A 25,991-nucleotide genomic window follows, 5' to 3' on the forward strand; every position below is an offset into this window, starting at 1 on the left:
CACAACCACCCACAAGAAGGTGGGGCGGCAGGTAGCCTAGTGCTAGAGCGTTGGACTTATAAACAAAAGGTTGCAAGATCCCCTGAACAAGGCAGTTAACCCACTGTTCCTAGGCTGTCATTGAAAATAATAGATTGTTCTCAACTGACTTGCCAAGTTAAATAAAAGTAAAAACAAAAGGTGGAGGTTTGGCACATACAGTGGCTTGCGGAAGTATTCACCCCCCTTGGCATTTGTCCTATTTTGTTGCCTTACAACCTGGAATTAAAATATATATTTTTGGGAGTTTGTATGGTTTGATTTAAACAACATGCAAAATATTTTTTATTGTGTAACAAAAAAAAATACAAAAAAAATAGAAAACTTGTGTGCATAATGCCCCCCCCCAAAGTCAATACTTTGTAGAGCCACCTTTTGCAGCAATTACTGCTGCAAGTCTCTTGGGGTATGTCTCTATAAGCTTGGCACATGTAGACACTGGGAGTTTTGCCCATTCTTCAAGGCAAAACTGCTCCAGCTCCTTCAAGATGGATGGGTTCCGCTGGTGTACAGCAATCTTTACGTCATACAACAGATTCTCAATTGGATTGAGGTCTGGACTTTGACTAGGCCATTCCAAGACATTTAAATGTTTCCCCTTAAACCACTTACATTTTGCTTTAGCAGTATGCTTAGGGTCATTGTCCTGTTGGAAGGTAAACCTCCGTCCCAGTCTCAAATCTCTGGAAGACTGAAACAGGTTTCCCTCAAGAATTTCCCTGTATTTAGCGCCATCTTCATTCCCCTGTCCCTGCCAATGAAAAACATCCCCACAGCAAGATGATGCCACAACCATGCTTCACTGTGGGGATGGTGTTCTCGGGGTGATGAGAGGTGTTGGGTTTGCATCAGACATAACGTTTTCCTTGATGGCCAAATAGCTCCATTTTAGTTTCATCTGACGAGAGTACCTTCTTCCATATGTTTAGGGAGTCTCCCACATGCCTATTGCGACCACCAAAAGTATTTGCTTATTTTTTTCTTTAAGCAATGGCTTTTTTCTGGACACTCTTCCGTAAAGCCCAGCTCTGTGGAGTGTACGGCTTAAAGTGGTCCAATCAACAGATACTCCAATCTCCTCTGTAGAGCTTTGCAGCTCCTTCAGGGTTATCTTTGGTCTCTTTGATGCCTCTCTGATTAATGCCCTCCTTGCCTGGTCTGTGAGTTTTGGTGGGCGGTCCTCTCGTGGCAGGTTTGTTGTGGTGCCATATTATTTCAATTTTTTAATAATGTATTTAATGGTGCTCGGTGGAATGTTCAACGTTTCGGATATTTTTTATAACCCAACCCTGATCTGTACTTCTCCGCAACTGTGTCCCTGACCTGTTTGGAGAGCTGCTTGGTCTTCATGGTGCCACTCGCTTGGTTGTGCCCTTTGCTTAGTGGTGTTGTAGAATCTGGGGCCTTTCAGAACAGGTATAAATCAGTTGAAGTCGGAAGTTTACATACACTTAGGTTGGAGTCATTAAAACTAGTTTTTCAATCATTCCACAAATTTCTTGTTAACAAACTATAGTTTTGGCATGTTGGTTAGGACATCTACTTTGTGCATGACACAAATCATTTTTCCAACAGTTGTTTACAGACAGATTAGTTCAATTATTATTCAGTGTATCACAATTCCAGTGGGTCAGAAGTTTACATACACTAAGTTGACTGTGCCTTTAAACAGCTTGGAAATATCCAGAAAATGATGTCATGGCTTTAGAAGCTTCTAGTAGGCTAATTGACATCATTTGAGTCAATTGGAGATGTACCTGTGGATGTATTTCAAGGCATACCTTCAAACTAAGTGCCTCTTTGCTTGACATCATGGGAAAATCAAAAGAAATCAGCCAAGACTTCAGAAGGAAAATTGTAGACCTCCACAAGTCTGGTTCATCCTTGGGAGCAATTTCCAAATGCCAGAAGGTACCACGTTCATCTGTACAAACAATAGTACACAAGTATAAACACCATGGGACCACGCAGCTGTCATACCGCTCAGGAAGAAGACGCATTCTGTCTCCTAGAGATGAACGTACTTTGGTGCGAAAAGTGCAAATCAATTCCAGAACAACAGCAAAGGACCTTGTAAAGATGCTGGAGGAAACAGGAACAAAAGTATATATATCCACAGTAAAACAGGCCCTATATCGACATAACCTGAAAGGCCGCTCAGCAAGGAAGAAGCCACTGCTCCAAAACCGCCATAAAAAGCCAGACTACGGTTTACAACTGCACATGGGGACAAAGATCGCACTTTCTGGAGACATGCCCTCTGGTCTGATGAAAGAAAAATATAACTGTTTGGCCATAATGACCATCGTTATGTTTGGAGGAGAAAGGGGAGGCTTGCAAGCCGAAGAACACCATCCCAACTGTGAATCACGGGGGTGGCAGCATCATGTTGTGGGGTTGCTTTACTGCAGGAGGGACTAGTGCACTTCACAAAATAGATTGCATCATGAGGGAGGGAAATTATGTGGATATATTGAAGCAACACCTCAAGACATCAGTCAGGAAGTTAAAGATTGGTTGCAAATGGGTCTTCCAAATGGACAATGACCCCAAGCAAACTTCCAAAGTTGTGGCAAAATGGCTTAAGCAAGGAGGCCTACAAACCTGACTCAGTTACACCAGCTCTGTCAGGAGGAATGGGCCTAAATTCACCCAACTTATTGTGGGAAGCTTGTGGAAGGCTACCTGAAACGTTTGACCCAAGTTAAACAATTTCAAGGCAATGATTCCAAATACTAATTGAGTGTATGTAAACGTCTGACCCACTGGGAATGTGATGAAAAAAATAAAAGCTGAAATAAATAATTCTCTCATTTCACATTCTTAAAATAAATTGGTGATCCTATTTGATCTAAGAAAGGGAATTTTTACAAGGATTACATGTCAGGAATTGGGAAAAATGAGTTGTATTATATATAAATGTATTCTGATGGTAATACCCCTGCCACAATGCATGAGTTTTTGAACAAACTCAATTTACAAACTTTAACTGATGAGGATTGAGAGCACTTTGGAGAAAGAGACTACATCCGAGGAAATTATGGAATCCATTTTCAATACTGCTGGGGGAAAATCACCAGGGATAGACAGATTGCCTATTGAATTCTATTGATCCTTTTTACCCAAACTAATTGAGCCTCTTTGCAATATGTTTAATTATGCCATAGAGTCAGGATTGCTCCCAGACACAATTGAACAGGCACTGATCACAGTTTTGTTAAAACCTGGGAAAGATCTGCTGATAATATCAGAAGATTTTTTAATATTTTGCATTATGTAGAAAATGACCAAGAACCTGTAGTGGCGGCTTCATTAGATGTGGAAAATCAAGCTACATGTTTGAAGTTTTACAGAGGATGAATATTGGACCTAAGTATGTATGTCTGATTAGATTACTATACAAATGTCCAGTAGCTCAGATCCTGACTAATGGAACGGTTTCCTCAATGTTCTCTCTATCACATGGCACAAGACAGGGTAGTCCCGCTAGGCCTACACTCGTTACCTGTATTAATGGCACCCGTTTGAACTTATCAGTATAAAAGACACCTGCCCACAACCTCAAACAGTCACACTCCAAACTCCACTATGGCCAAGACCAAAGAGCTGTCAAAGGACACCAGACACCAGAAACAAAATTGTAGACCTGCACCAGGCTGGGAAGACTGAATCTGCAATAGGTAAGCAGCTTGGTTTGAAGAAATCAACTGTGGGAGCAATTATTAGGAAATGGAAGACATACAAGACCACTGATAATCTCCCTCGATCTGGGGCTTCACACAAGATCTCACCCCCTCCAGGGACTGGTGGTCAAAATTTGTCTATCACAAGAACGGTGAGCAAAAAAATCCCAGAACCACACGGGGGGACCTAGTGAATGACCTGCAGAGAGCTGGGACCAAAGTAACAAAGCCTACCATCAGTAACACACTACGCCTCCAGGGACTCAAATCCTGCAGTGCCAAACGTGTCCCCCAGCTTAAGCCAGTACATGTCCAGGCCACTGCTAAGCCGTCTACTGAATAGAACTGAAGTTTGCTAGAGAGCATTTGGATGATCCAGAAGAAGATTGGGAGAATGTCATATGGTCAAATGAAACCAAAATATAACTTTTGCATTAGGTAAAAACTCAACTCGCACAGACCATCGTGTTTGAAGGACAAAGAATGCTGAGTTGTATCCAAAGAACACCATACCTACTGTGAAGCACGGGGTGGAAACATTATACTTTGGGGCTGTTTTTCTGCAAAGGGACCAGGACGACTGATCCGTGTAAAGGAAAGAATGATTGGGGTTCCATGTATCCTTGTATCCTTTTCCCTCTCGTGAGATTTTGAGTGAAAACCTTCCATCAGCAAGGGCATTGAAGATGAAACGTGGCTGGGTCTTTCAGCATGACAATGATCCCAAACACACCGCCCGGGCAACAAAGGAGTGGCTTGACGATGACATCTCGAAGCCCGCTTGATTTCAGAGGTCCTGGAGTGGCCTAGCCAGTCTCCAGATCTCAACCCCATAGAACATCTTTGGAGGGAGTTGAAAGTCTGTGTTGCACAGCAACAGCCCCAAAATATCACTGAACGTGGCTCTGGCCAGTCTCTTTCTTGATCCAAATCAGACTGCTTCAACCGAGACTTCTCTGTAACGCTCCACTGCTAAAGCTAATCCCTCTCCTCTGCTCTCAGAGGAGATCTGCATGGAGGAATGGGCCAAAATACCAGCAACAGTGTGTGAAAACCTTGTGAAGACTTACAGAAAACATTTGACCTCTGTAATTGACAAAAAAGGGTATATAACAAAGTATTGAGAAACTTTTGTTATTGACCAAATACTTATTTTCCACCATAATTTGCAAATAAATTCATTAAAAATCCTACAATGTGATTCTCTGGATTTTCTTTCTCATTTTGTCTGTCATAGTTGAAGTGTACCTATGATGAAAATTACAGGCCTCTCTCATCTTTATAAGTGGGAGAACTTGCACAATTGGTGGCTGACTAAATACTTTTTTGCCCCACTGTATACCTTATATTAGCCCAGGTAAAGATTTGGTCTCATAAACAACCCTTTCATAGAAAAACACTTTAAATATATGGATTGAAGTCTGTAACCAAACAGAAGGGCATAGATCTAAACCCAACAAAATAAGAAACGCCCTCTCACTGTCAACTGCATTTATTTTCAGCAAACTTAACATGTGTAAATATTTGCATGAACATAACAACATTCAACAACTGAGACATAAAGTGAACAAGTTCCACAGACATGTGACGAACAGAAATGTCCCTGAACAAAGGGGGTTCAAAATCAAAAGTAAAAGTCAGTATCTGGTGTGGCCACCAGCTGCATTAAGTACTGCAGTGCATCTCCTCACCATGGACTCCATCAGATTTTCCAGTTCTTGCTGTGAGATGTTACCCACTCTTCCACCAAGGCACATGCAAGTTCCCGGACATTTCTGGGGAGGATGGCCCTAGCCCTCACCCTCCGATCCAACAGGTCCCAGATGTGATGGGATTGAGATGCATCGCTGGCCCTGACATTCCTGTTTTGCAGGAAATCACGCACAGAATGAGCAGTATGGCTGGTGGCATTGTCATGCTGGAGGGTCATGTCAGGATGAGCCTCCAGGAAGGGTACCACATGAGGGAGGAGGATGTCTTCCCTTTAACGCACAGCTTTGAGATTGCCTGCAATGACAAAAAGCTCAGTCCGATGATGCTGTGACATACCGCCCCAGACCATGACGGACCCTCCACCTCCAAATCGATCCCTCTCCAGAGTACAGGCATCGGTGTAACGCTCATTCCTTTGACGATAAACGCGAATCCGACCATCACCCTGGTGAGACAAAACTGTGACTCGTCAGTGTAGAGGACTTTTTGCCAGTCCTGTCTGGTCCAGCGACGGTGGGTTCGTGCCCATAGGCGACGTTGTTGCCGGTGATGTCTGGTGAGGACCTGCCTTACAACAGGCCTACAAGCCCTAGCATGGTGTTTTGTGTAGGTGGAAGGAATAATGGGACATTGTCTGTGTCATATTTTGCTGATTGTAAAAACAAATGTGAATAAATATATTGTTAAAAAAAGAGAAAAGATTCAACCAAAAAGACCAGAGAGGTTTTGCAATGTCTCGCAAAGAAGGGCACCTATTGGTAAAAAAAGTGGTCTAAGGCACTGCGTCGCAGTGCTAGCTGTACCACTAGAGATCCTGGTTCGAGGCCAGGCTCTGTCGCAGCCAGCCATGACCGGGAGACCCATGGGGCCGCGTTCAATTGGCCCCACGTCGTCCGGGTTAGGGGAGAGTTTGGCCTGTAGGGATGTTCTTGTCTCATTGCACACTAGTGACTCCTGTGGCGGGCCGGGTGCAATGCACGCTGACACGGTTGCCAGGTGTACGGTGTTTCCTCCGACAAATTGGTGTGGCGGACATTGTGTCAAGAAGCAGTGTGGCTAGGTTGGGTTGCGTTTCGGAGGACGCATGGCTCTCGACCTTCGCCTCTCCATACGGGAATTTCAGTGATGGGACAAGACTGTAACTACCAATTGGATACCACGAAGTTGGGAGAAAAAGGGTAACAAAAAAAAAGGCAGACATTGAATATCCCTTTGAGCATGGTGAAGTTATTAATTACACTTTGGATGGTGTATCAGTACACCCAGTCACTACAAAGAAACAGGCGTCCTTCCTAACCCAGAGAGGAAGCAAACAGCTTAGGGATTTCACCATGATGCCAATGGTGACTTTGAAACAGTTACAGAGTTTAATGGCTGTGATAGGAGAAAACTGAGGATGGGTCAACAACATTGTAGTTACTTCACAATACTAACCTAAATTACAGAGGGAAAACAAGGAGTCCTGTACATAATAAAAATATTCCAAAGCATCTTGTTTGCAATAAGGCAATAAAGTACCTGCAAAGAACGTGGCAAAAAAATTTACTTTATGTCCTGAATAGAGGTTGTTAAGTTTGTGGCAAATCCAACACAACACGTTACTGAGTACCACTCTCCATACCTTCAAGCATAGTGGTGGCTGCATCATGTTATGGGTATTCTTGTCATCGGCAAGGACTAGGAAGTTTTTGGGGGATAAAAAGAAACATAGAGCTAAGCAAAGGCAAAATACTAAAGGAAAACCTGGTTCAGTTTGCTTTCCAACAGACACTGGGAGACCAATTCACCTTTCAGCATGACAACAACCTAAAACACAAGGCAAATATACACTGGATTTGCATACATAGAATGTTCCTGAGTAGCAGAGTTACAGTTTTGACTTAAATCGGCTTGACAATCTATGGCAAGACTTGAAAATGGCTGTCTAGAAATTATCAACCACCAACTTGACAGAGCTTGTAGAATTATTTTAAGAATAATGTGCAAATATTGTACAATCCAGGTGTGTAAACCTCTTAGAGACTTACCCTCTAAAGACTCACAGCTGTAATCGCTGCCAAATGTCATCTATCCACTCAGGAATACTTATGTAAAATATTTCAGTATTTAATTTTTAATAAGTTAGCAAAAATGTATAAAAACATGTTTTCATTTTTTCATTATGGGGTTTTGTGTGTGGATGGGTGAGCAAAATATTTAATCTAATTTAAATTCTGGCTGTAACACAACCAAATATGGAATAAGTCAAGGGGTATGAATACTTTCTGAAGGCGCTGTAGTTATTTTAAGTTGACTATTTTAACACAAAAAAACAAGTAATAGAATATTTAATCAGTGATGAAAGGGATCTTTGCAAGAGGGAGGGAATATGATTTCATTGGTCCTCAACTCACGGCTCAGATACTTCATTCAGGATAAGTGGAGTTACTCCTGAGTTAGCCTGACCCAGAGCAGGTTAGTACTGAGGGATTCATTGCCATAGAAATGTAGCTGGCTAAAAGGTGAGCCACATTTGTGTGACCGGCTATCCCAAGTTGAACTCAGAGTTGACCAAAGCTATCTTGCTAACTCCTCAAACCTGATTTGTAGTATAGGACTCAGGAGGACAGGGGGATGTTTACTGCAATTTATACTTTCAACAAAAGTAAGACATGTATGGATAACATCCACAGTATTTAGCCTACAAATGCCAGCTCACGATTGTCTGGTAATTTGGTAAGTATACATTCAAATGATCGATTTACACGAACTAAACCCAAATGGAAGATCTGAAGATGTCACACCCTGATCTGTTTCACCTGTCTTTGTGCTTGTCTCCACACCCCTCCAGGTGTAGCCCATCTTCCCCATTATCCGATATGTATTTATAGCTGTGTTCTGTTTTGTTCGTGAAGCCTACCAGCGTTTGTTCCCCTGCTCCTGCCTGTTTCTTGCTCCTGTTTCCTTGTCCTTCCCGGTTTTGACCATTCTGCCTGGCCTGACCCTGAGCCTGCCTGCCATCCTGTACCTTACCCTACCTTACTGGATTATTGACCCCTGGCTGCCCTGACCCTGAGCCTGCCTGCCATCCTGTACCTTACCCTACCTTACTGGATTATTGACCCCTGGCTGCCCTGACCCTGAGCCTGCCTGCCATTCTGTACCTTACCCTACCTTATGGATTATTGACCCCTGGCTGCCCTGTCCCTGAGCCTGCCTGCCATCCTGTACCTTACCCTACCTTACTGGATTATTGACCCCTGGCTGCCCTGACCCTGAGACTACCTGCCATTCTGAACCCTTTGCACCCTCTCTGAGTTAATGACCCCTGCCTGCCTTTGACCTGTCGTTTGCCTGGCCCTGTTTAAGGAATATACTTTTTTTTCTTTGACACTGTCTGCATCTGGATCATACCTTAAACATGATAGAAGATGAGACAGCCTATAAACAGGCAGGAGCAGGGGAACAAACGCTGGTGGGTTTCACGAACAAAATGAAACTAATCAACTGGCCATCCCCCTTTGTTTTTACACTGTTGCTACTCACTGTCTATTATCTATGCATAGTCACTTTACAAATGACCTTGAATAACCTGTACCCCCGCACATTGACATTGACTCGGTACCCTCTGTATGTAGCCTCGTTATTGTTATGTACATTTATTGTGTTACTTTTTGATTGATTAGATTTTTTTACTTTAGTTTATTTAGTAAATATTTTATGAATTATATTTATTGAACTGCATTGTTCGTTAAGGGCTTGTAAGTAAGCATTCCATGGTAATGTCTACACCTGTTGTAACAAATAACATTTGATTTGGATTTGGAAATTAGAATGTGAAAAATTTGAATCTATGAATCAATGCCATCATTTAACATACTTTAGATCAAGAATGGCACAAAGCCAAAAACAGCTGGATACCGGAGACATGTATATTTTCATGGACATTTTCCAGGAAAGTTTCTTGACTAAAACTGTTATTAAAAGGGGGGGGGGGTTCTCTCGAGACAAGTGCTGCAGCACAAATGCTCTGTACAGTCAAAAGACTACTAATATTACCAGCCATAACTGTATTGTTAGGGGATTGGAAAAAAACACAATAAGTCAATGGGAAATATCATTATACTCATGGTAATGTAATTCTTTTTAGGGCAATATCGGTCGAAATATTACAAATAGGGAGGTTCAAGATCCTCGTAAGACATCACATTAAAATGGAGGGATGTATTGCAAAAGGAATTGCAAAATGGCATTATACTGGGAAAGTTGGGTTACTGTGGATGAAAATCCAGCACTTGCAGAAAAAGTAAATTAGGACTACATATATAATTATTTAACTACCTGTACCGTACATGTGAGCGAAAATAGTTCTAAGTAGCGTCAAAGTATTGTTGTCCGTTACTTTACTGCAATCAGGAGAGGGGTGTTAGAGTTGACTTTGCTTTTTATAAATAAAAAATAAGGGGTTTAGAATTGATGCAAACAATTAAATTGATAGAACTCACAATCTTTCTCCAAAATTAAAGCTGATCTACCACTAAAAACAAAACATTAAATCATGATTAAAAGAGTCACAAACACACAGACAAACCCTCTTGGAAAAAAACAAACAAACAGCTAAAAAGGGTTAAACATCTACATGTACACTATACATACAAAAGTATGTGGACACCCCGTCAAATTAGTGGATTTGGCTGTTTCAGCCACACAGGTGTATAAAATTGAGCACACAGTCATGACATCTTCATAGAAAAACATTGGCAGTAGAATGCCCTTAGTGAATAGTTCAGTGACTTTCAACGTGGCACCGTCATAGGATGCCACCTTTCCAACTGTCAGTTCGTCAAATTTCTCCCCTGCTAGAGCTGCTCCGGTAAACTGTAATTGCTGTTATTGTGAAGTGGAGAAGCAACAACGGCTCAACGTCTAGAAGCAACAACGGCTCAGCCGCCAAGTGGTAGGCCACACAAACTCACACAACAAGATTGCCGAGTGTTGAAGAATGTAGCTCGTAGATATCGTCTGTCCTCAGTTGCAACACTCACTACCGAGTTCCAAACTGCCTCTGGAAGCAATGTCAGCAGAACGACTGTTCGCCGAGAGCTTCATGAAATGGGTTTCCAGCCACACACGAGCTTAAGATCATGCACAATGCCAAGTGCTGGCTGGAGTGGTGTAAAGCTTCCCGCCATTGGAATGGAGCAGTGGAAACGCGTTCTCTGGAGTGATGAATCACGCTTCCCCATCTGGCAGTCTGACGGATGGATCTGGGTTTGGCGGATGACAGGAGAACGCTACCTGCCGAATGCATAGTGCCAACTGTAAAGTTTGATGGAGGAGGAATAATGGTCTGGGGCTGTTTTTCATAGTTCAGGCTAAGCCCCTTAGTTCCAGTTTAGGGAAATGTTAACGCTATAGCATATAATGACATTGTAGACTATTCTGTGCTTCCAACCTTGTGGCAACAGTTTGGGGAAGGACCTTTCCTGTTTCAGCATGACAATGCCCCCGTGCACAAAGCGAGGTCCACACAGAAATGGTTTGTCGAGATCCGTGTGGAATAACTTGACTGACCTCAACCACATCGAACTCCTTTGGGATGAATTGGAATGCTGACTGTGAGCCAGGCTTAATCGCCCAACATCAGTGCCCGACCACACTAATGTTCTTGTGGTTGAATGGAAGCAAGTCCCTGCAGAAATGTTCTGACATCTAGTGGAAAGCCTTCCCAGAAGAGTGGAGGCTGTTATAGCAGCAAAGGGGGGACCAACTCCATATTAATGCACGTGATTTTGGTATGAGATATTCGACGAGCAGGTGTCCACACACTTTTAGTAATGTACTGTATGTACTTAAAGGTCTTGCCCATCCAAGAAAAGTATCCTATGATAGAGTATGTACGCCTTTGCATAATAATCAATTGAATCCTAACCAATGAAAAAAACAACAACTACCAAACAACTACAATAGACCTTTTTTGTATGAAGCCAGTGAATATTTCATCAAACATGGTTACTCACGACATCTATCTGACTTTATACTGACACCTCACTGTTTGCAGTATGGATAATTGGCATGCATCTGGGCAGAAAAGCAATAGATGTAGGTGGCACATGTGGCGCCCCTGCTGATTCGAGCTGTCAGGAGCGTTGATTAACTGTGATGAATCACTCTCCCACTTTATATCCAATCAGAAACCTCCCAGGAGGACTCCATTCTGGTCACCTTTAACTAAATTATTTTTTAGCTGCATAGAGCTAGCGGCAGGGACAAGGCTGCAACCTGATGCTGCTGTTAGCATTATTCTGCCATTAAGCTGCAGCTGTGAGAGTAATGTCTGGAACGGTGTCTGTGTATTAAGCAGCTAAAGCCCCTCGACCTGTGGCTAAATCCTCCGTGTGACTTGGAAGGACAGCTATGGACTTTTGGATGAAAGTCAAACAGACAAACAACAACAGACATCCAGGAAGTTATGTGGTATTTGAAGGAGTATTAAAAATCTTTATTGAGATCTAATATTATAATCAGTCCCTACAGCAGCGTTGCCCAAACTAGGATTCGCCTGATTTGGAAATGGGGTCGCAAGAGAAACCTGTTCTTGGTTTATAGAACCGAATCGTTAAGTTCATAACTTCCGGTAGCCACTAGATGCGGTTGTAAAAAACTGAGCAGTTTCTGTGGCTTTTTAACAGTTTCATCTACTGAAAGATAAGACTCTGAGGATCACATCCATGTCTTGTGTTTCCCTCTACAATGCCCACAAGGACTCATTAGAACAGAGTGGGCAAGACCAGGCACTTAATCAGACTGGGGGGAAAGGAACATTATCAATGAGGATGTTCTTTTCTACACAGAAGGTCACACAAAATGATTGCCTGTGTATCTTTTGAACTTCCCAATACCTTTCTGATACATTTCAGTCACTTCAACACATACTTCTTTAAGATTGAAATATTGTCCATAAATGCTGCCAGATGGATTTGTAATAGACTGTCATAGCTGGCGTAGCAGTCGGACGTGTGTTTTGTCTTGTCCCGTCCTGTATAGTGTAAATATAGTTTTTTCCTCGTTTTTTTTTCTGTATATATTTCGTACATATTTTAATCTCACTTTCCAACTACAGGCTGAATATACTCTCCTGCAACCCGCATCCCCCAATGTGGTACGGATCTGCTTTTTCTATACTTTAGAATCTGAACCCTCATCAGAAGCTAGCCGCTAACTAGCTACTAGCTAGCCACTGCTAGCGGTCTTCAACGCTAACTAGGACACCAGCGCGACATCTACCCAAAGCATATCAGACTGCTTTTTCTCTACCACATCTCCGGATTCCTACCGCAAGCTCTGAACCTTTATACCGGATCATCGTAAATAGCTAGCTGCAATCCGAGTGGCTACTCCTGGCTAACGTCTCTGTCCCAGAGCAAGCACCAGTTAGCCTGGAGCTAGCCTCGAGCTAAGCCCATCTCCCGACTTGCTGAAGAGGTCCAAAAATACCTAATTTGCCAATTGGCCTGGACCCTCTACTGACCCTCTACTGCCGACACGGAGCCCCGCCGATCCATCACGACTGGTCCGCCGACATAATCGTCCGAGGGGTTTCAACAGGCTTTTCCGCTGCGACATCGCCAAAGATCCATCTGCTGGCCAAGGCCTGCGAGCTTTCTGAATCGCTGTATCTCCAGCTCACCGCATGAAGAGGAATAAACAGACTCACCCCATCGCGACGTCCCCCAAAGGTTAACTCTCTAGCCCTCGCTATCTCCCTGCTTGCTAATTCGGCCTGCTAACGGCTAGCTTGTCAAGCTCCGGTCCGCTAACTGCTACCTTGTCTAGCTCGGGCCTACGAACTGTTAGCTTGTTAGCACAGGCCTGCTAACCGTCTGAACCACCGCGTCCCAATCACTCTCTGACCCCATTTACTTTCTATCTCTTTTTGATTTTTAATTTGTTTATACCTTCCGGAAACCTGCCTCACCCAATGTGATACGGAATCGCTGTTACTTTTACTCTTATTTTTATTTTTATGACACACTCAAGAACCTCCAGACGCTAACCAGCTAACTAGCTACAAGCTAGTTAGTCATTGTTAGTTTAAAAAAAAAAAAAAACCTGGATAACACTCGCCAGCCCAGCCCCCTGCCCATCCACCGCTGCCCCCTGGACACTGATCTCTTGGCTACATAGCTGACGCACGCTGGACTGTCCATTAATCACGGTACTCCTTTCTGCTTGTTTGTCTTACCTGTCGGCCCCGTTGCCTAGTCAACGCCATTTTACCTGCTGTTTGTTGTGCTAGCGGATTAGCCTCGCCTACTGTTTTTAGCTAGCTTTCCAAATTCAACACCTGTGATTACTGTATGCCTCGCTGTATGTCTCTCTCAGATGTCAATATGCCTTGTATACTGTTGTTCAGGTTAGTTATAATTGTTTTAGTTCACAATGGAGCCCCTAGACCCACTCTGCATACCCCTGTTACCTCCTTTGTCCCACCTCCCACACATGCAGTGACCTCACCCATTACAACCAGCATGTCCAGAGATACAACCTGTCTCATCATCACCCAGTGCCTGGGCTTACCTCCGCTGTACCCGCACCCCACCATACCCCTGTCTGCGCATTATGCCCTGAATATATTCTACCATGCCCAGAAACCTGCTCCTCTTATCCTCTGCCCCCAACGCTCTAGGCGACCAGTTTTGATAGCCTTTAGCCGCACCCTCATACTACTCCTTCTCTGTTCCGCGGGTGATGTGGAGGTAAACCCAGGCCCTGCATGTCCCCAGGTACCCTCATTTGTTGACTTCTGTGATCGAAAAAGCCTTGGTTTTATGCATGTCAACATCAGAAGCCTCCTCCCTAAGTTTGTTTTACTCACTGCTTTAGCACACTCTGCTAACCCTGATGTCCTTGCCGTGTCTGAATCCTGGCTCAGGAAGGCCACCAAAAATTCAGAGATGTCCATACCCAATTATAACATCTTCCGTCAAGATAGAACTACCAAAGGGGGCAGAGTTGCAGTCTACTGCAGAGATAGCCTGCAAAGTAATGTCATACTTTCCAGGTCCATACCCAAACAGTTCGAACTACTAATTTTGAAAATTACCCTCTCCAGAAATAAGTCTCTCACTGTTGCCGCCTGCTACCGACCACCCTCAGCTCCCAGCTGTGCCCTGGACACCATTTGTGAATTGATCGCCCCCATCTAGCTTCAGAGTTTGTTCTGTTAGGTGACCTAAACTGGGATATGCTTAACACCCCGGCAGTCCTACAATGTAAGCTAGATGCCCTCAATCTCACTCAAATCATCAAGGAACCCACCAGGTACAACCCTAACTCTGTAAACAAGGGCACCCTCATAGACGTCATCCTGACCAACTGGCCCTCCAAATACACCTCCGCTGTCTTCAACCAGGATCTCAGCGATCACTGCCTCATTGCCTGTATCCGCCACGGAGCCGCAGTCAAACGACCACCCCTCATCACTGTCAAACGCTCCCTAAAACACTTCTGTGAGCAGGCCTTTCTAATCGACCTGGCCCGGGTATCCTGGAAGGACATTGACCTCATCCCGTCAGTTGAGGATGCCTGGTCATTCTTTAAAAGTAACTTCCTCACCATTTTAGATAAGCATGCTCCGTTCAAAAAATGCAGAACCAAGAACAGATACAGCCCTTGGTTCACTCCAGACCTGACTGCCCTCGACCAGCACAAAAACATCCTGTGGCGGACTGCAATAGCATCGAATAGCCCCGTGATATGCAACTGTTCAGGGAAGTCAGGAACCAATACACGCAGTCAGTCAGGAAAGCTAAGGCCAGCTTCTTCAGGCAGAAGTTTGCATCCTGTAGCTCCAACTCCAAAAAGTTCTGGGACACTGTGAAGTCCATGGAGAACAAGAGCACCTCCTCCCAGCTGCCCACTGCACTGAGGCTAGGTAACACGGTCTCCACCGATAAATCCACGATTATCGAAAGCTTCAATAAGCACTTCTCAACGGCTGGTCATGCCTTCCGCCTGGCTACTCCAACCTCGGCCAACAGCTCCGCCCCCGCAGCTCCTCGCCCAAGCCTCTCCAGGTTCTCCTTTACCCAAATCCAGATAGCAGACGTTCTGAAAGAGCTGCAAAACCTAGACCCGTACAAATCAGCTGGGCTTGACAATCTGGACCCTCTATTTCTGAAACTATCTGCCGCCATTGTCGCAACCCCTATTACCAGCCTGTTCAACCTCTCTTTCATATCGTCTGAGATCCCCAAGGATTGGAAAGCTGCCGCAGTCATCCCCCTCTTCAAAGGCGGAGACACCCTGGACCCAAACTGCTATAGACCTATATCCATCCTGCCCTGCCTATCTAAGGTCTTCGAAAGCCAAGTCAACAAACAGGTCACTGACCATCTCGAATCCCACCGTACCTTCTCCGCTGTGCAATCTGGTTTCCGAGCCGTTCACGGGTTCCCCTCAGCCACGCTCAAGGTACTAAACGATATCATAACCGCCATCGATAAAAGACAGTACTGTGCAGCCGTCTTCATCGACCTCGCCAAGGCTTTCGACTCTGTCAATCACCATATTCTTATCGGCAGACTCAATAGCCTCGGTTTCTCGGATGACTGCCTTGCCTGGTTCACCAATTACTTTGCAGACAGAGTTCAGTGTGTCAAATCGGAGGGCATGCTGTCCGGTCCTCTGGCAGTCTCTATGGGGGTGCCACAGGGTTCAATTCTCGGGCCGACTCTTTTCTCTGTATATATCAATGATGTTGCTCTTGCTGCGGGCGATTCCCTGATCCACCTCTACGCAGACGACACCATTCTATATACTTTCGGCCCGTCATTGGACACTGTGCTATCTAACCTCAAACGAGCTTCAATGCCATACAGCACTCCTTCCGTGGCCTCCAACTGCTCTTAAACGCGAGTAAAACCAAATGCATGCTTTTCAACAGATCGCTGCCTGCACCCGCATGCCCGACTAGCATCACCACCCTGGATGGTTCCGACCTTGAATATGTGGACATCTATAAGTACCTAGGTGTCTGGCTAGACTGCAAACTCTCCTTCCAGACTCACATCAAACATCTCCAATCGAAAATCAAATCAAGAGTCGGCTTTCTATTCCGCAACAAAGCCTCCTTCACTCACGCCGCCAAGCTTACCCTAGTAAAACTGACTATCCTACCGATCCTCGATTTCGGCGATGTCATCTACAAAATGGCTTCCAACACTCTACTCAGCAAACTGGATGCAGTCTATCATAGTGCCATCCGTTTTGTCACCAAAGCACCTTATACCACCCACCACTGCGACTTGTATGCTCTAGTCGGCTGGCCCTCGCTACATATTCGTCGCCAGACCCACTGGCTCCAGGTCATCTACATGTCCATGCTAGGTAAAGCTCCGCCTTATCTCAGTTCACTGGTCACGATGGCAACACCCATCCGTAGCACACGCTCCAGCAGGTGTATCTCACTGATCATCCCTAAAGCCAACACCTCATTTGGCCGCCTTTCGTTCCAGTACTCTGCTGCCTGTGACTGGAACGAACTGCAAAATCGCTGAAGTTGGAGACTTTTATCTCCTCACCAACTTTAAACATCAGCTATCCGAGCAGCTAACCGATCGCTGCAGCTGTACATAGTCTATTGGTAAATAGCCCACCCATTTTCACCTACCTCATTCCCATGCTGTTTTTATACTGTTTTTTATTTATTTATTTATTTACTTTTCTGCTCTTTTGCACACCAATATCTCTACCTGTACATGACCATCTGATCATTTATCACCCCAGTGTTAATCTGCAAAATTGTATTATTCGCCTACCTCCTCATGCCTTTTGCACACATTGTATATAGACTGCCCATTTTTTTTTCTACTGTGTTATTGACTTGTTAATTGTTTACTCCATGTGTAACTCTGTGTTGTCTGTTCACACTGCTATGCTTTATCTTGGCCAGGTCGCAGTTGCAAATGAGAACTTGTTCTCAACTAGCCTACCTGGTTAAATAAAGGTGAAATAAAAATAAAATAAAAATAGCCCCAATTAAGCGAGTAAACATTGGCTATTGATTACATCACATTCTTTACATGGTGGGGTCATGGTGCAAACATTTTTGGGAACCCCTGCCCTACATCTTCTAAGACGGACAATGAGAGTGGAGGAGTCAAGACAACCCTGTGGAGAGTCCCGACTCCTCCAGACCGATGTGCATTGTGGAACCGTATACCTGAGCTCCAGCAACATAGGGATTATCCTTTGATCCAGTCCAACAGAAGAGCTCGGGCGAAAAAAACAAATCAATAGTTTTTTGTACTCACAGTCTCAGGTTTCTATTTTAACATGCCTGGCTATTGATTAGCTTTCAGATGAGAAGTCTCCCTACGACATTACACTCTAGGTGGATTTGGGAGTCTTTAGCGGAACAAAAAACCCTTGTAAAGTAGGAAGGAGGCAGCAAGGGAACGTTAACATAGAACACACCTATCTCAGTCAGTGCTCACTGAGGAGGCTGAGGCCACAACTCTAACAGATAAGAGTACAGCTGTACCCCAACATCAAAGGCCCAGGCTTGGCCTGTGATTGACACATCCTGACACAAACAGCCAGACGGGGGAAATGGAGCTGCTTTATCAAAGTAGCCATTTTAATGACATTTATTTGTCAGGTGGCAGAAGGAATATTGATATGGAAATGTTACCATCAAAGACATCTCCTTTTTATATTCTCTTTCTCTCACACAAACATTTTCAGTTGGGGAAAGTACAGAGAGTCAAACACCAAAGCAATAACATTGAGAGTGGTTTTGGTTGGTTGGTGGAATCTAGGTTTGGAGCTGTCGTAATACTTCTCCCAACACATCAGAAAGTGCAGAGGTACTCTTGAGTCCAAACAACACAAATACTGTTCTCCCCCATTCCTCTCCCTCCTCTCACTCTATAAGAACCCAAGTGGCAGTCTGTCCTCATTCACCGCTGGACTCCGAGTTCATTATAAGAGTGGCATTCCAACAGCAGTGAGCTGTGTTGACAGGCTCTCAGCATCGTGTCAGTATGGGGATTTAGTGCTGCGTGGTCCGTCTGCAAGGTTGGGACTGCATGGGTTTTCACACATAGATAGCTCAAAGACTTCAGAGAGAATCCTTTAAATGCTTTAAATGCCACTTTTGCATGTTTATGTGCTGACCTCATAATCAGCATCATGATCTGTCATCAGCTTAAACCACAAAAACATAATGGGAAAAGGTCATCTACAGCTTTTAGAAAATAATGGAGTGATGTAGAAAGTCATCTTTATTCATAGTAGCACATTCCAGATTTTTTGATGTCCTTATCCTTTTTTCACCGCTACCTCATCATATAGGCAATTTCAGTCCAGCCAGCCCATGCTGCACAGAAGACTCTGTTTTACATTTTGTGTCACATTTTACCACAGGTTTCATTTTTCTTATTGGCGCACTGAACAGTAAATGACAATTGGCTGACATTTAAAAGGGGCTTTATCTACAGAGTGATTGTACCATAGCTATATCTCTGTGGCGATAAGCCAGACCATTTTGAAAATTTCTCCCATTTCCTCAGTTTAAAGCTACAGTACATCAACAACTCCTTTTGGTTTAGACTTTGAAGAGTTAACCTCCAATGTTATTCCACTCATACAGCAAACAAGCATTTTATTATTCTAGTTCTAAAAATCGAGGGGGGATTTTTTTTTACATTGGTCAGTATGAGAGGCTCCAGACCAGTGAGTGTTCAAGACTACGGTAATATGAAACTGTGCTGTGTATTCATCCATTTCCTCCACTGCTTGCCTCTTCAGCAGGGGCAAATGGTCTGGGAGTAATGAAAGTCCACTTGAATCTAGGAGAAATGGGCTCTCACTGCCTTCTCTATGCATCAGTGCATCACAAGATGGCAAACTGGTGGGCGGAAAAGGAACCATTTTATTGAATTCTTCTTCCTCTATTCTCCATTACGTTCTTGCTTACGCGCACACACATGCAAACGCACACAAAGGAATGCACAAAATGAATTCAATGATCTGGTACTTCATCCATGAGCAGGTGCACTGTGGTGAACTCTGCATGTAATTGAACGATGTGTGACTGTGTGAGTAAACCATTTACTTTCAAACATATTTAAAGAAGGGCACATCCCTTGAATGAGATGACTCACCATGTCTGTCTTATGACAGCAGTTACGGCTTTTGTGACCATTGACACAGGAACTACTCCAAACTTAGTATGTTTCACCTATACCCTAGCCTGGCGCACAGGCAACAGCATGACACTTCTTGATAATGAGAAGCAATGAGCTCTGCAGACAGCGGAAGCCCAGAAGCATTCAATGAGCCATTTAATAGAGTGAAACAGACATCAATATAGGTAGTTCCCACTGAAAGAGACTTAGGGTTTCTATGACGAAATGGAGGGGGAAATAAACAAGATGCACCGCTTATATTAAAAGAAGAAGTAGAAAAATATAAAACTCAGCTCCAGCAAGGATGCATGTTGTGGTCTCTGATGTTATACATTTGCAATCTGCAGATTTAATTTGTGTTTCAAGATTTTGTAACTTTTTTTGAGCTCATAGTATTCTCAATGTGAATTAAATGGCAAATGTAGATCACATCAAAATGAGATGATACGTTCTGTTCCTGGGATGTATACTCTACTGAAGTTTCTCATGTGGCAACTTCCACCACATTAAGAGACTGACTTACTCATACTTCAAAGTGACTCACCCTGACTCATCGTACGGCTAAAAGCATTCTATCTGCCCGGAGAAAATATCTGAAAATAATTAAATTAAACTTAGAACTGTGTGTGTGTATGTGTGCATATCTGTGTGTGTGTGTGTGTGTGTGTGTGTGTGTGTGTGTGTGTGTGTGTGTGTGTATATGTTCATGCAATCACGCTCAGTGCTCTCCACATCCTCCTCGCACATTTCTGCTGCTGTTCTAATACTATTCTATTATTTTCTCTTAATAACAATTAAGGACACCCAGTGTTCTTTAAGGCAGCTGTGTACCTTATAAGCTTCACTGATATTGTTCCAGCTTTATGTCTGGTTTAGTCCTTCGGAGGCCTACAGTACCCAGAGTAGAGGTGGGAATACAGACTGTAGGGCCTGGGGGTGTGTAGGAAAGATCAGGAATAAACCTCACTATAATCAGGAGGGTGCATAGGAGAATGCCCAGAGTGTCACTGGAGATTATTAGGCTCAGGTCCCAAGCAGGGGCCTATTACAGATTCATTACATCTCACAATGCCTCCCTTTGTTCCTTACTATGAATCAGTCGGCTGATCTATGAGTCCTCTAAGCCTTACTGAGACAGCCATGTTATAGGGCTGCCTGGGAGTAGGGGTTGTGAGAGGCACTGTGTTGACCTAAACCTCTCTGACACCCGTCCTGTCTCCCCTCTCACCCTTATTGTCTCCTTCTCACCCTGCCTGGCCCATAAATCTCTCATGATGAGGTGGAATGGATGATCTGTGAGACCTGTCGCTAAGAAAGAAATGTGCAACCGTCAATCAACATAAAGAGCTTTTCAAAAGGGAATAAGAAGCACCTTCAGATTCTGAGAGCTTTCTCATAAATCTCTCAGGTTCTGGTAGCTCAGAGCGGAAAATGTCTGGGGCTGTTAATATGAACTATGCTCCTAATATGAACTATGCTCCTAGGCGACAAATGGAGCATTGACGTTTGGCTGTATTCTAACTAACATATACAATGGCTTATGAGCCATTTCCACTTTTCTGAAATTGGAGTCATTGTTCTGGAAACGTTATTTGGATGTCTCTTATTTGCCCAAGCACTCTTCAGGTTTCTGCTGTTTATGTCTCTATCACAATTGATGACAAAATTGTCCCATTTCAATGTGCTTATTAAACTAATCTCAGACTCTCTTATTCCCCATCACTAGCCACACAATATGCCACCTCACACGCACTGGATGGGAGTTCCTCATATCAAAGACCAAGGCATCAATGGATTGCGCCTATGTGATCGAAAATAAGGGAGAATATTGCCATCTAGAGGCGGCTCATAAACTACCAATGCGCAGATCGAATTGTTGACAACGATGTGCGATTTAAACACAGGATGTATGATTTAAACACAGCCCAATAATCTATGCTCCAACGTGATGCATTTACTTCATTTTACCAACTCCACACCACCACACTGTGTTGAGCTCTCATTGGACACTCAGAACTATAGATCTCCATGCAAGATCACTTACAATGGGCATGCATTTCATTGGGGCGAAATAGGGAAAGTGTGAGGATTGTAAAAATGTTTAAACACAATTCCACTAAGAACATGCACAGCCAGCATTTAATCTGTATACTTTCACAAAGAAGCCAGGCGTCCATCCATGAACTTCGTAATAAGTGGCACAATCGTAAACTCTTAATAAATCCATGTCCTTACCTGAAATAATGGGAGCCAGTCGGAACATGTCAGACAGCCGGCTATTCATGGTCTCGTAAGGGGAGTCCTCCAGGAAATCGTTCCCTGAAAGAAATAATGAAATACAATGTGATTTTTAACATACTCCTGCAGTCTTAATAGGCATGTAAATGTTGCAGACAAACAGATACACTGAGAAAAAAAACACAACATGTAAAGTGCTTTCTCTCAAATGTTGTGCACAAATTTGTTTACATCCCTGTTAGTGAGCAATTCGCCTTTGCCAATATAATCCATCCATTAAACAGCATGATCATTACACAGGTGCACCTTGTGCTGGGGACAATAAAAGGCTATTCTAAAATGTGCAGTTTTGTCACACAACACATTACCACAGATGTCTCAGATTTGAGGGACAATCTAATTGGCATGCTGACTGCAGGAATGTCCACCAGAGCTGTTGACAGATAATTGAATATTCTGAAACAAAGCTGAAAATGTTCCTGTTCTTCCATGGCCTGCATACTCACCAGACATGTCACCCATTGAGCATGTTTGGGATGCTCTGAATTTACATGAGTGTTCCAGTTCCCGCAAATATCCAGCAACTTCGCACAGCAATTGAAGAGGAGTGGGACAACATTCAACAGGCCACAATCAACAGCCTGATCAACTCAATGCGAAGGAGATTGGTCGCGCTGCATGAGGCAAATGGTGGTCACACCAGATACTGACTGGTTTTCAGATCCACATCCCTACTATTCCCAGTTATGTGAAATCTATAGCTTAGGGCCTAATGAATGTATTTCAATTGACTCATTTCCTTACATGAATTGTAACTCAGTAAAATCTTTGAAATTGTTGCATGTTGCGTTTATATTTTTGTCCAGTATAGCTAGATAGAACGATTTCATTTAAAGAGCATGCACATGGGTTATTGTTTTCACTAAATGTTTGTGAGCTACCATGGGCTGTGTTTAGACACTAATTGATATTTCGACCTATCAGATCAGCTCTGAAAAAGATCTGATGTGAAAAGATCTGATCTGATTGATCAAAAAACCAGTTGGTGAAAAAAATATCAGAATTGGGATGCCTGTCTAACAGTTACCTTTACACAGACAGCCAAATTCCGATATTTTTTCCACTAATTGGTATTTTGATCAATCACATCAGATCTTTTCACATCAGATATTCTTCAGAGCTGATTGGTAAAAGGACCAATTAGTGAAAAAAGATCAGAATTGGTCTGCTTGTGTAAACACAGCCTAAAACAGCCATGCAAATACACATGGGATGGGTATCTGGGTCAGTCAATGTCCATGCTGCCCAACAACTCATTAGCCTACAGTTGATTAAGTATAGTGGTCAGTTGCACAACTGAGATCCCATTCTGCCCCACTGGCCACAGGGATTAAGCAGTACACTTTTTTGTGTATGATCAACTCCAAGATAATGAGTTCAAAGTGCATTTATACTCGATTCATTCCAAGAGATGTCTTAAGGATATTACCTTTCCCAGTATGCACTGGCGGGAAAGTTCACATACCTAATAATGTTTTCTTACTGAATCTGTTTTTACTTTAGCAGTTTACATGGTCCAGTAATACATTAGGCCTAATCATACAGCAGGTCTGGGATTTAAAAAATATATATTAATGTATAGACTTCTGACAATTATTGTGTGCTTGCTGTGTTGTAGCTAACTGTAATGATAGTGCATACCTTGCAAAGTCTGATAGATTCCCCAATAGATGCGAAGGCAGTTCTTCTCTTTCTTCATGCCCCTTTTACACCTGCAGTTGTACAGGGGGCTCTGCTTGACTGCGTCTATGGCACTCCGACATTCGTCCTGCGCCTCCAGTCCAGCCACCATGCTAAAGTTTCTCTCCTTCCCTCCAGCAACGCACTGTCTCATTGTCCGATACTTGGTACTGCATCCTTGCTCCTTCATACACTGCTCACTCGCCTTGACACAATCGAGGCGGTTGGGACCAGAAAGAGCATTCTCCTGGGCATACAAAACATCTGTGGAGAGAATAAATAATTATAGGCTAATAATAATAATCATGTTTCTGTCGTGTATATGTTAAATATTGTAGACAATACGCGATTTGGTCTCAATAAATATTCAGAGATTAAACTAAATTAAAGCAGTTTTAGATATTGAAATATTGATTGTATTTTATTACGCAACTCCAAACAATTAAGGTGACAATAACAACAACACAAACATCTCATAGACTACTAGTCAAATACTAGCGTCCAATGCATTTCATAGCCTATCAATTTGTGCAACAAAAAAAACAAGTAAAGGATAAGTAAAGTTATTAAATATGACGTACATGCTTTTGCAACGTCGGCTGTAACAAGGGTAGGCCTATATAGGTTATGATAATGAATTGTCACGGTCTTTAGTTGTGTCTAGTTCAGAATTAGAACTCAATTCACTTCGATTAGTATACATGAGCTCGTAATTGACTTTTCACTAGTCTTTGGGCATGACACGCATTTGGATGGCCCATTTCGCTCCATAATGACCACCAATTTTGCTATTTATTTAACTCAGCTGGCCTCTAACTGATTATCATTGTCAATTTACAAAAGTAGATTATATACTGTATGTTTACACTAGGCATTTGTAGTGTATATTAGTCATAGGCCTTGAAACTAAAACTTACCTAAAAGAGGCAGAACGACATAAAGAGTGACGAAGATCATTGCGTATCTATCCGTGCGATGCCTTGTTACAATGGAATTGATAGAACGTCTAGAAAAAAAACTTCGTGCTTTTATTCCAATCTATTCAAATCCATTGAAAACATCGGGGCATGAGGTCCGACATTCGGAACACATCCAGCTGACTTCATGCGTAAAACATTCCAACCCAAAAGTACTCCAATTTTGCGGCAGGCAACCGAAACCACCAACCACAGAATGGTTTTCTTTCCGTGTAAAAACTAAACAAAAGACAACGATAAGATATCATAAGGACACAAAACGAACCCGCCAGAGTGCTCTCGGAACTCCAGCTCGTAGGATGCCCGCGTGTGTCTGAGCGCGCGATGATGCTGTGCTCAATAGTGCAGTGACCACAGCCTGGCAGCAGCAGCAAGACAGAGGAACTTCTGCATTTTAACGTGGATTTCGGTGATGACAATTAGATACATTTTGTTATTAAACTTTTTCAGGCACATTTTCTTTCTGCAGTTGGCATACAGTGTTGATGTGTGGATAAATAAATGCGAGTAAGCTATTGTCTGTGCGCAATAAATGAATTGTACACATGACACGAACTGTAGGCTTTTTTTTGTACACTCTATCCTAAAACAGTCTATGACACTATTTGCAATATTTGTTATTGTTATTCTGCGCTCAATTTAATAAAAGATAACCTAGTGTCTTGATTAATTTCTTAGGACTAGACTTCTCCACTACAATCTTCAATATTCCATTATTCTTGGGGTCACAGAGTTCATGGGTTCAACATTTAAACGTAAAAAATATGTTATGGGAATATCCCAAGTCAAAACAAAAGCTGCTATCGCCGATCAAAACGCCACACTAATTTTAGCGAAAGACAAAACCATGTGAACAGAGAATAGCTACATGCTCTACAATATTGCATTTCTTGGTGGACGTGTGCATTTTCTAACCAATTCGATGAAAGCCTGTGTTTGTTCCCTTTTCCACATTGAAAATCGAATCAGATCGTCTCGTATCAATGCTGCCGTATGCGCATGCATGATGCGCGTTCGCCACCCATATGGAACGTGGAAAGAAAAATGAGACTGAGCCTAAATTGTCTATATGCTGTGCTGCTCACAGGGCCAACGATACACTAGGCATTCCATAATTGGAGAACAGTGTGGAGCCGTCAGTCCAGCTAGTCAATCCACTGTTGACATCGAGTAGCCTATAAAATGGTGAGCATGGGTGAATATCGCCATCTGTTGGTTTAAAAAAAGGCCTCAAAATGCACCTGATTGTAAATAATGGCATCACTATGCCTAGCCCTAGACGTGGCTAATGTAAAATGAAACTAGGCTATTCAAATCATTCAAATTGAGTGGTTTATGATCATTAAAATGTTAACATTTCATTAGGCCTATTAGGTTCATTTGACATACTTTTCCATATTAGATCTTTTTAACTGTGGGCATTGAAT

General features: G+C 43.1%; 1 protein-coding gene across 1 annotated transcript in view; it reads right to left on the reverse strand.

Moving 5' to 3' along the window:
- gfra1a (gdnf family receptor alpha 1a) overlaps positions 1-25,543 on the reverse strand; it is a 113,319-nt gene extending 87,776 nt beyond the window's left edge. Inside the window, exons 1-3 of the mRNA XM_029640469.2 lie at positions 24,505-25,543; positions 23,549-23,851; positions 21,845-21,928 (exon numbers count right to left, since the gene is read on the reverse strand). Of these exons, the coding sequence (XP_029496329.1) occupies positions 21,845-21,928; positions 23,549-23,851; positions 24,505-24,544 (427 nt within the window). The 5' untranslated portion in view covers positions 24,545-25,543. The remainder of the gene's footprint in view (positions 1-21,844; positions 21,929-23,548; positions 23,852-24,504) is intronic.
- Positions 25,544-25,991: the final 448 nt, after the last annotated feature.

This window comes from Oncorhynchus nerka, linkage group LG28, assembly GCF_034236695.1.
Source record: "Oncorhynchus nerka isolate Pitt River linkage group LG28, Oner_Uvic_2.0, whole genome shotgun sequence".
In the NCBI taxonomy this organism is placed as follows: Eukaryota; Metazoa; Chordata; class Actinopteri; order Salmoniformes; family Salmonidae; genus Oncorhynchus; species Oncorhynchus nerka.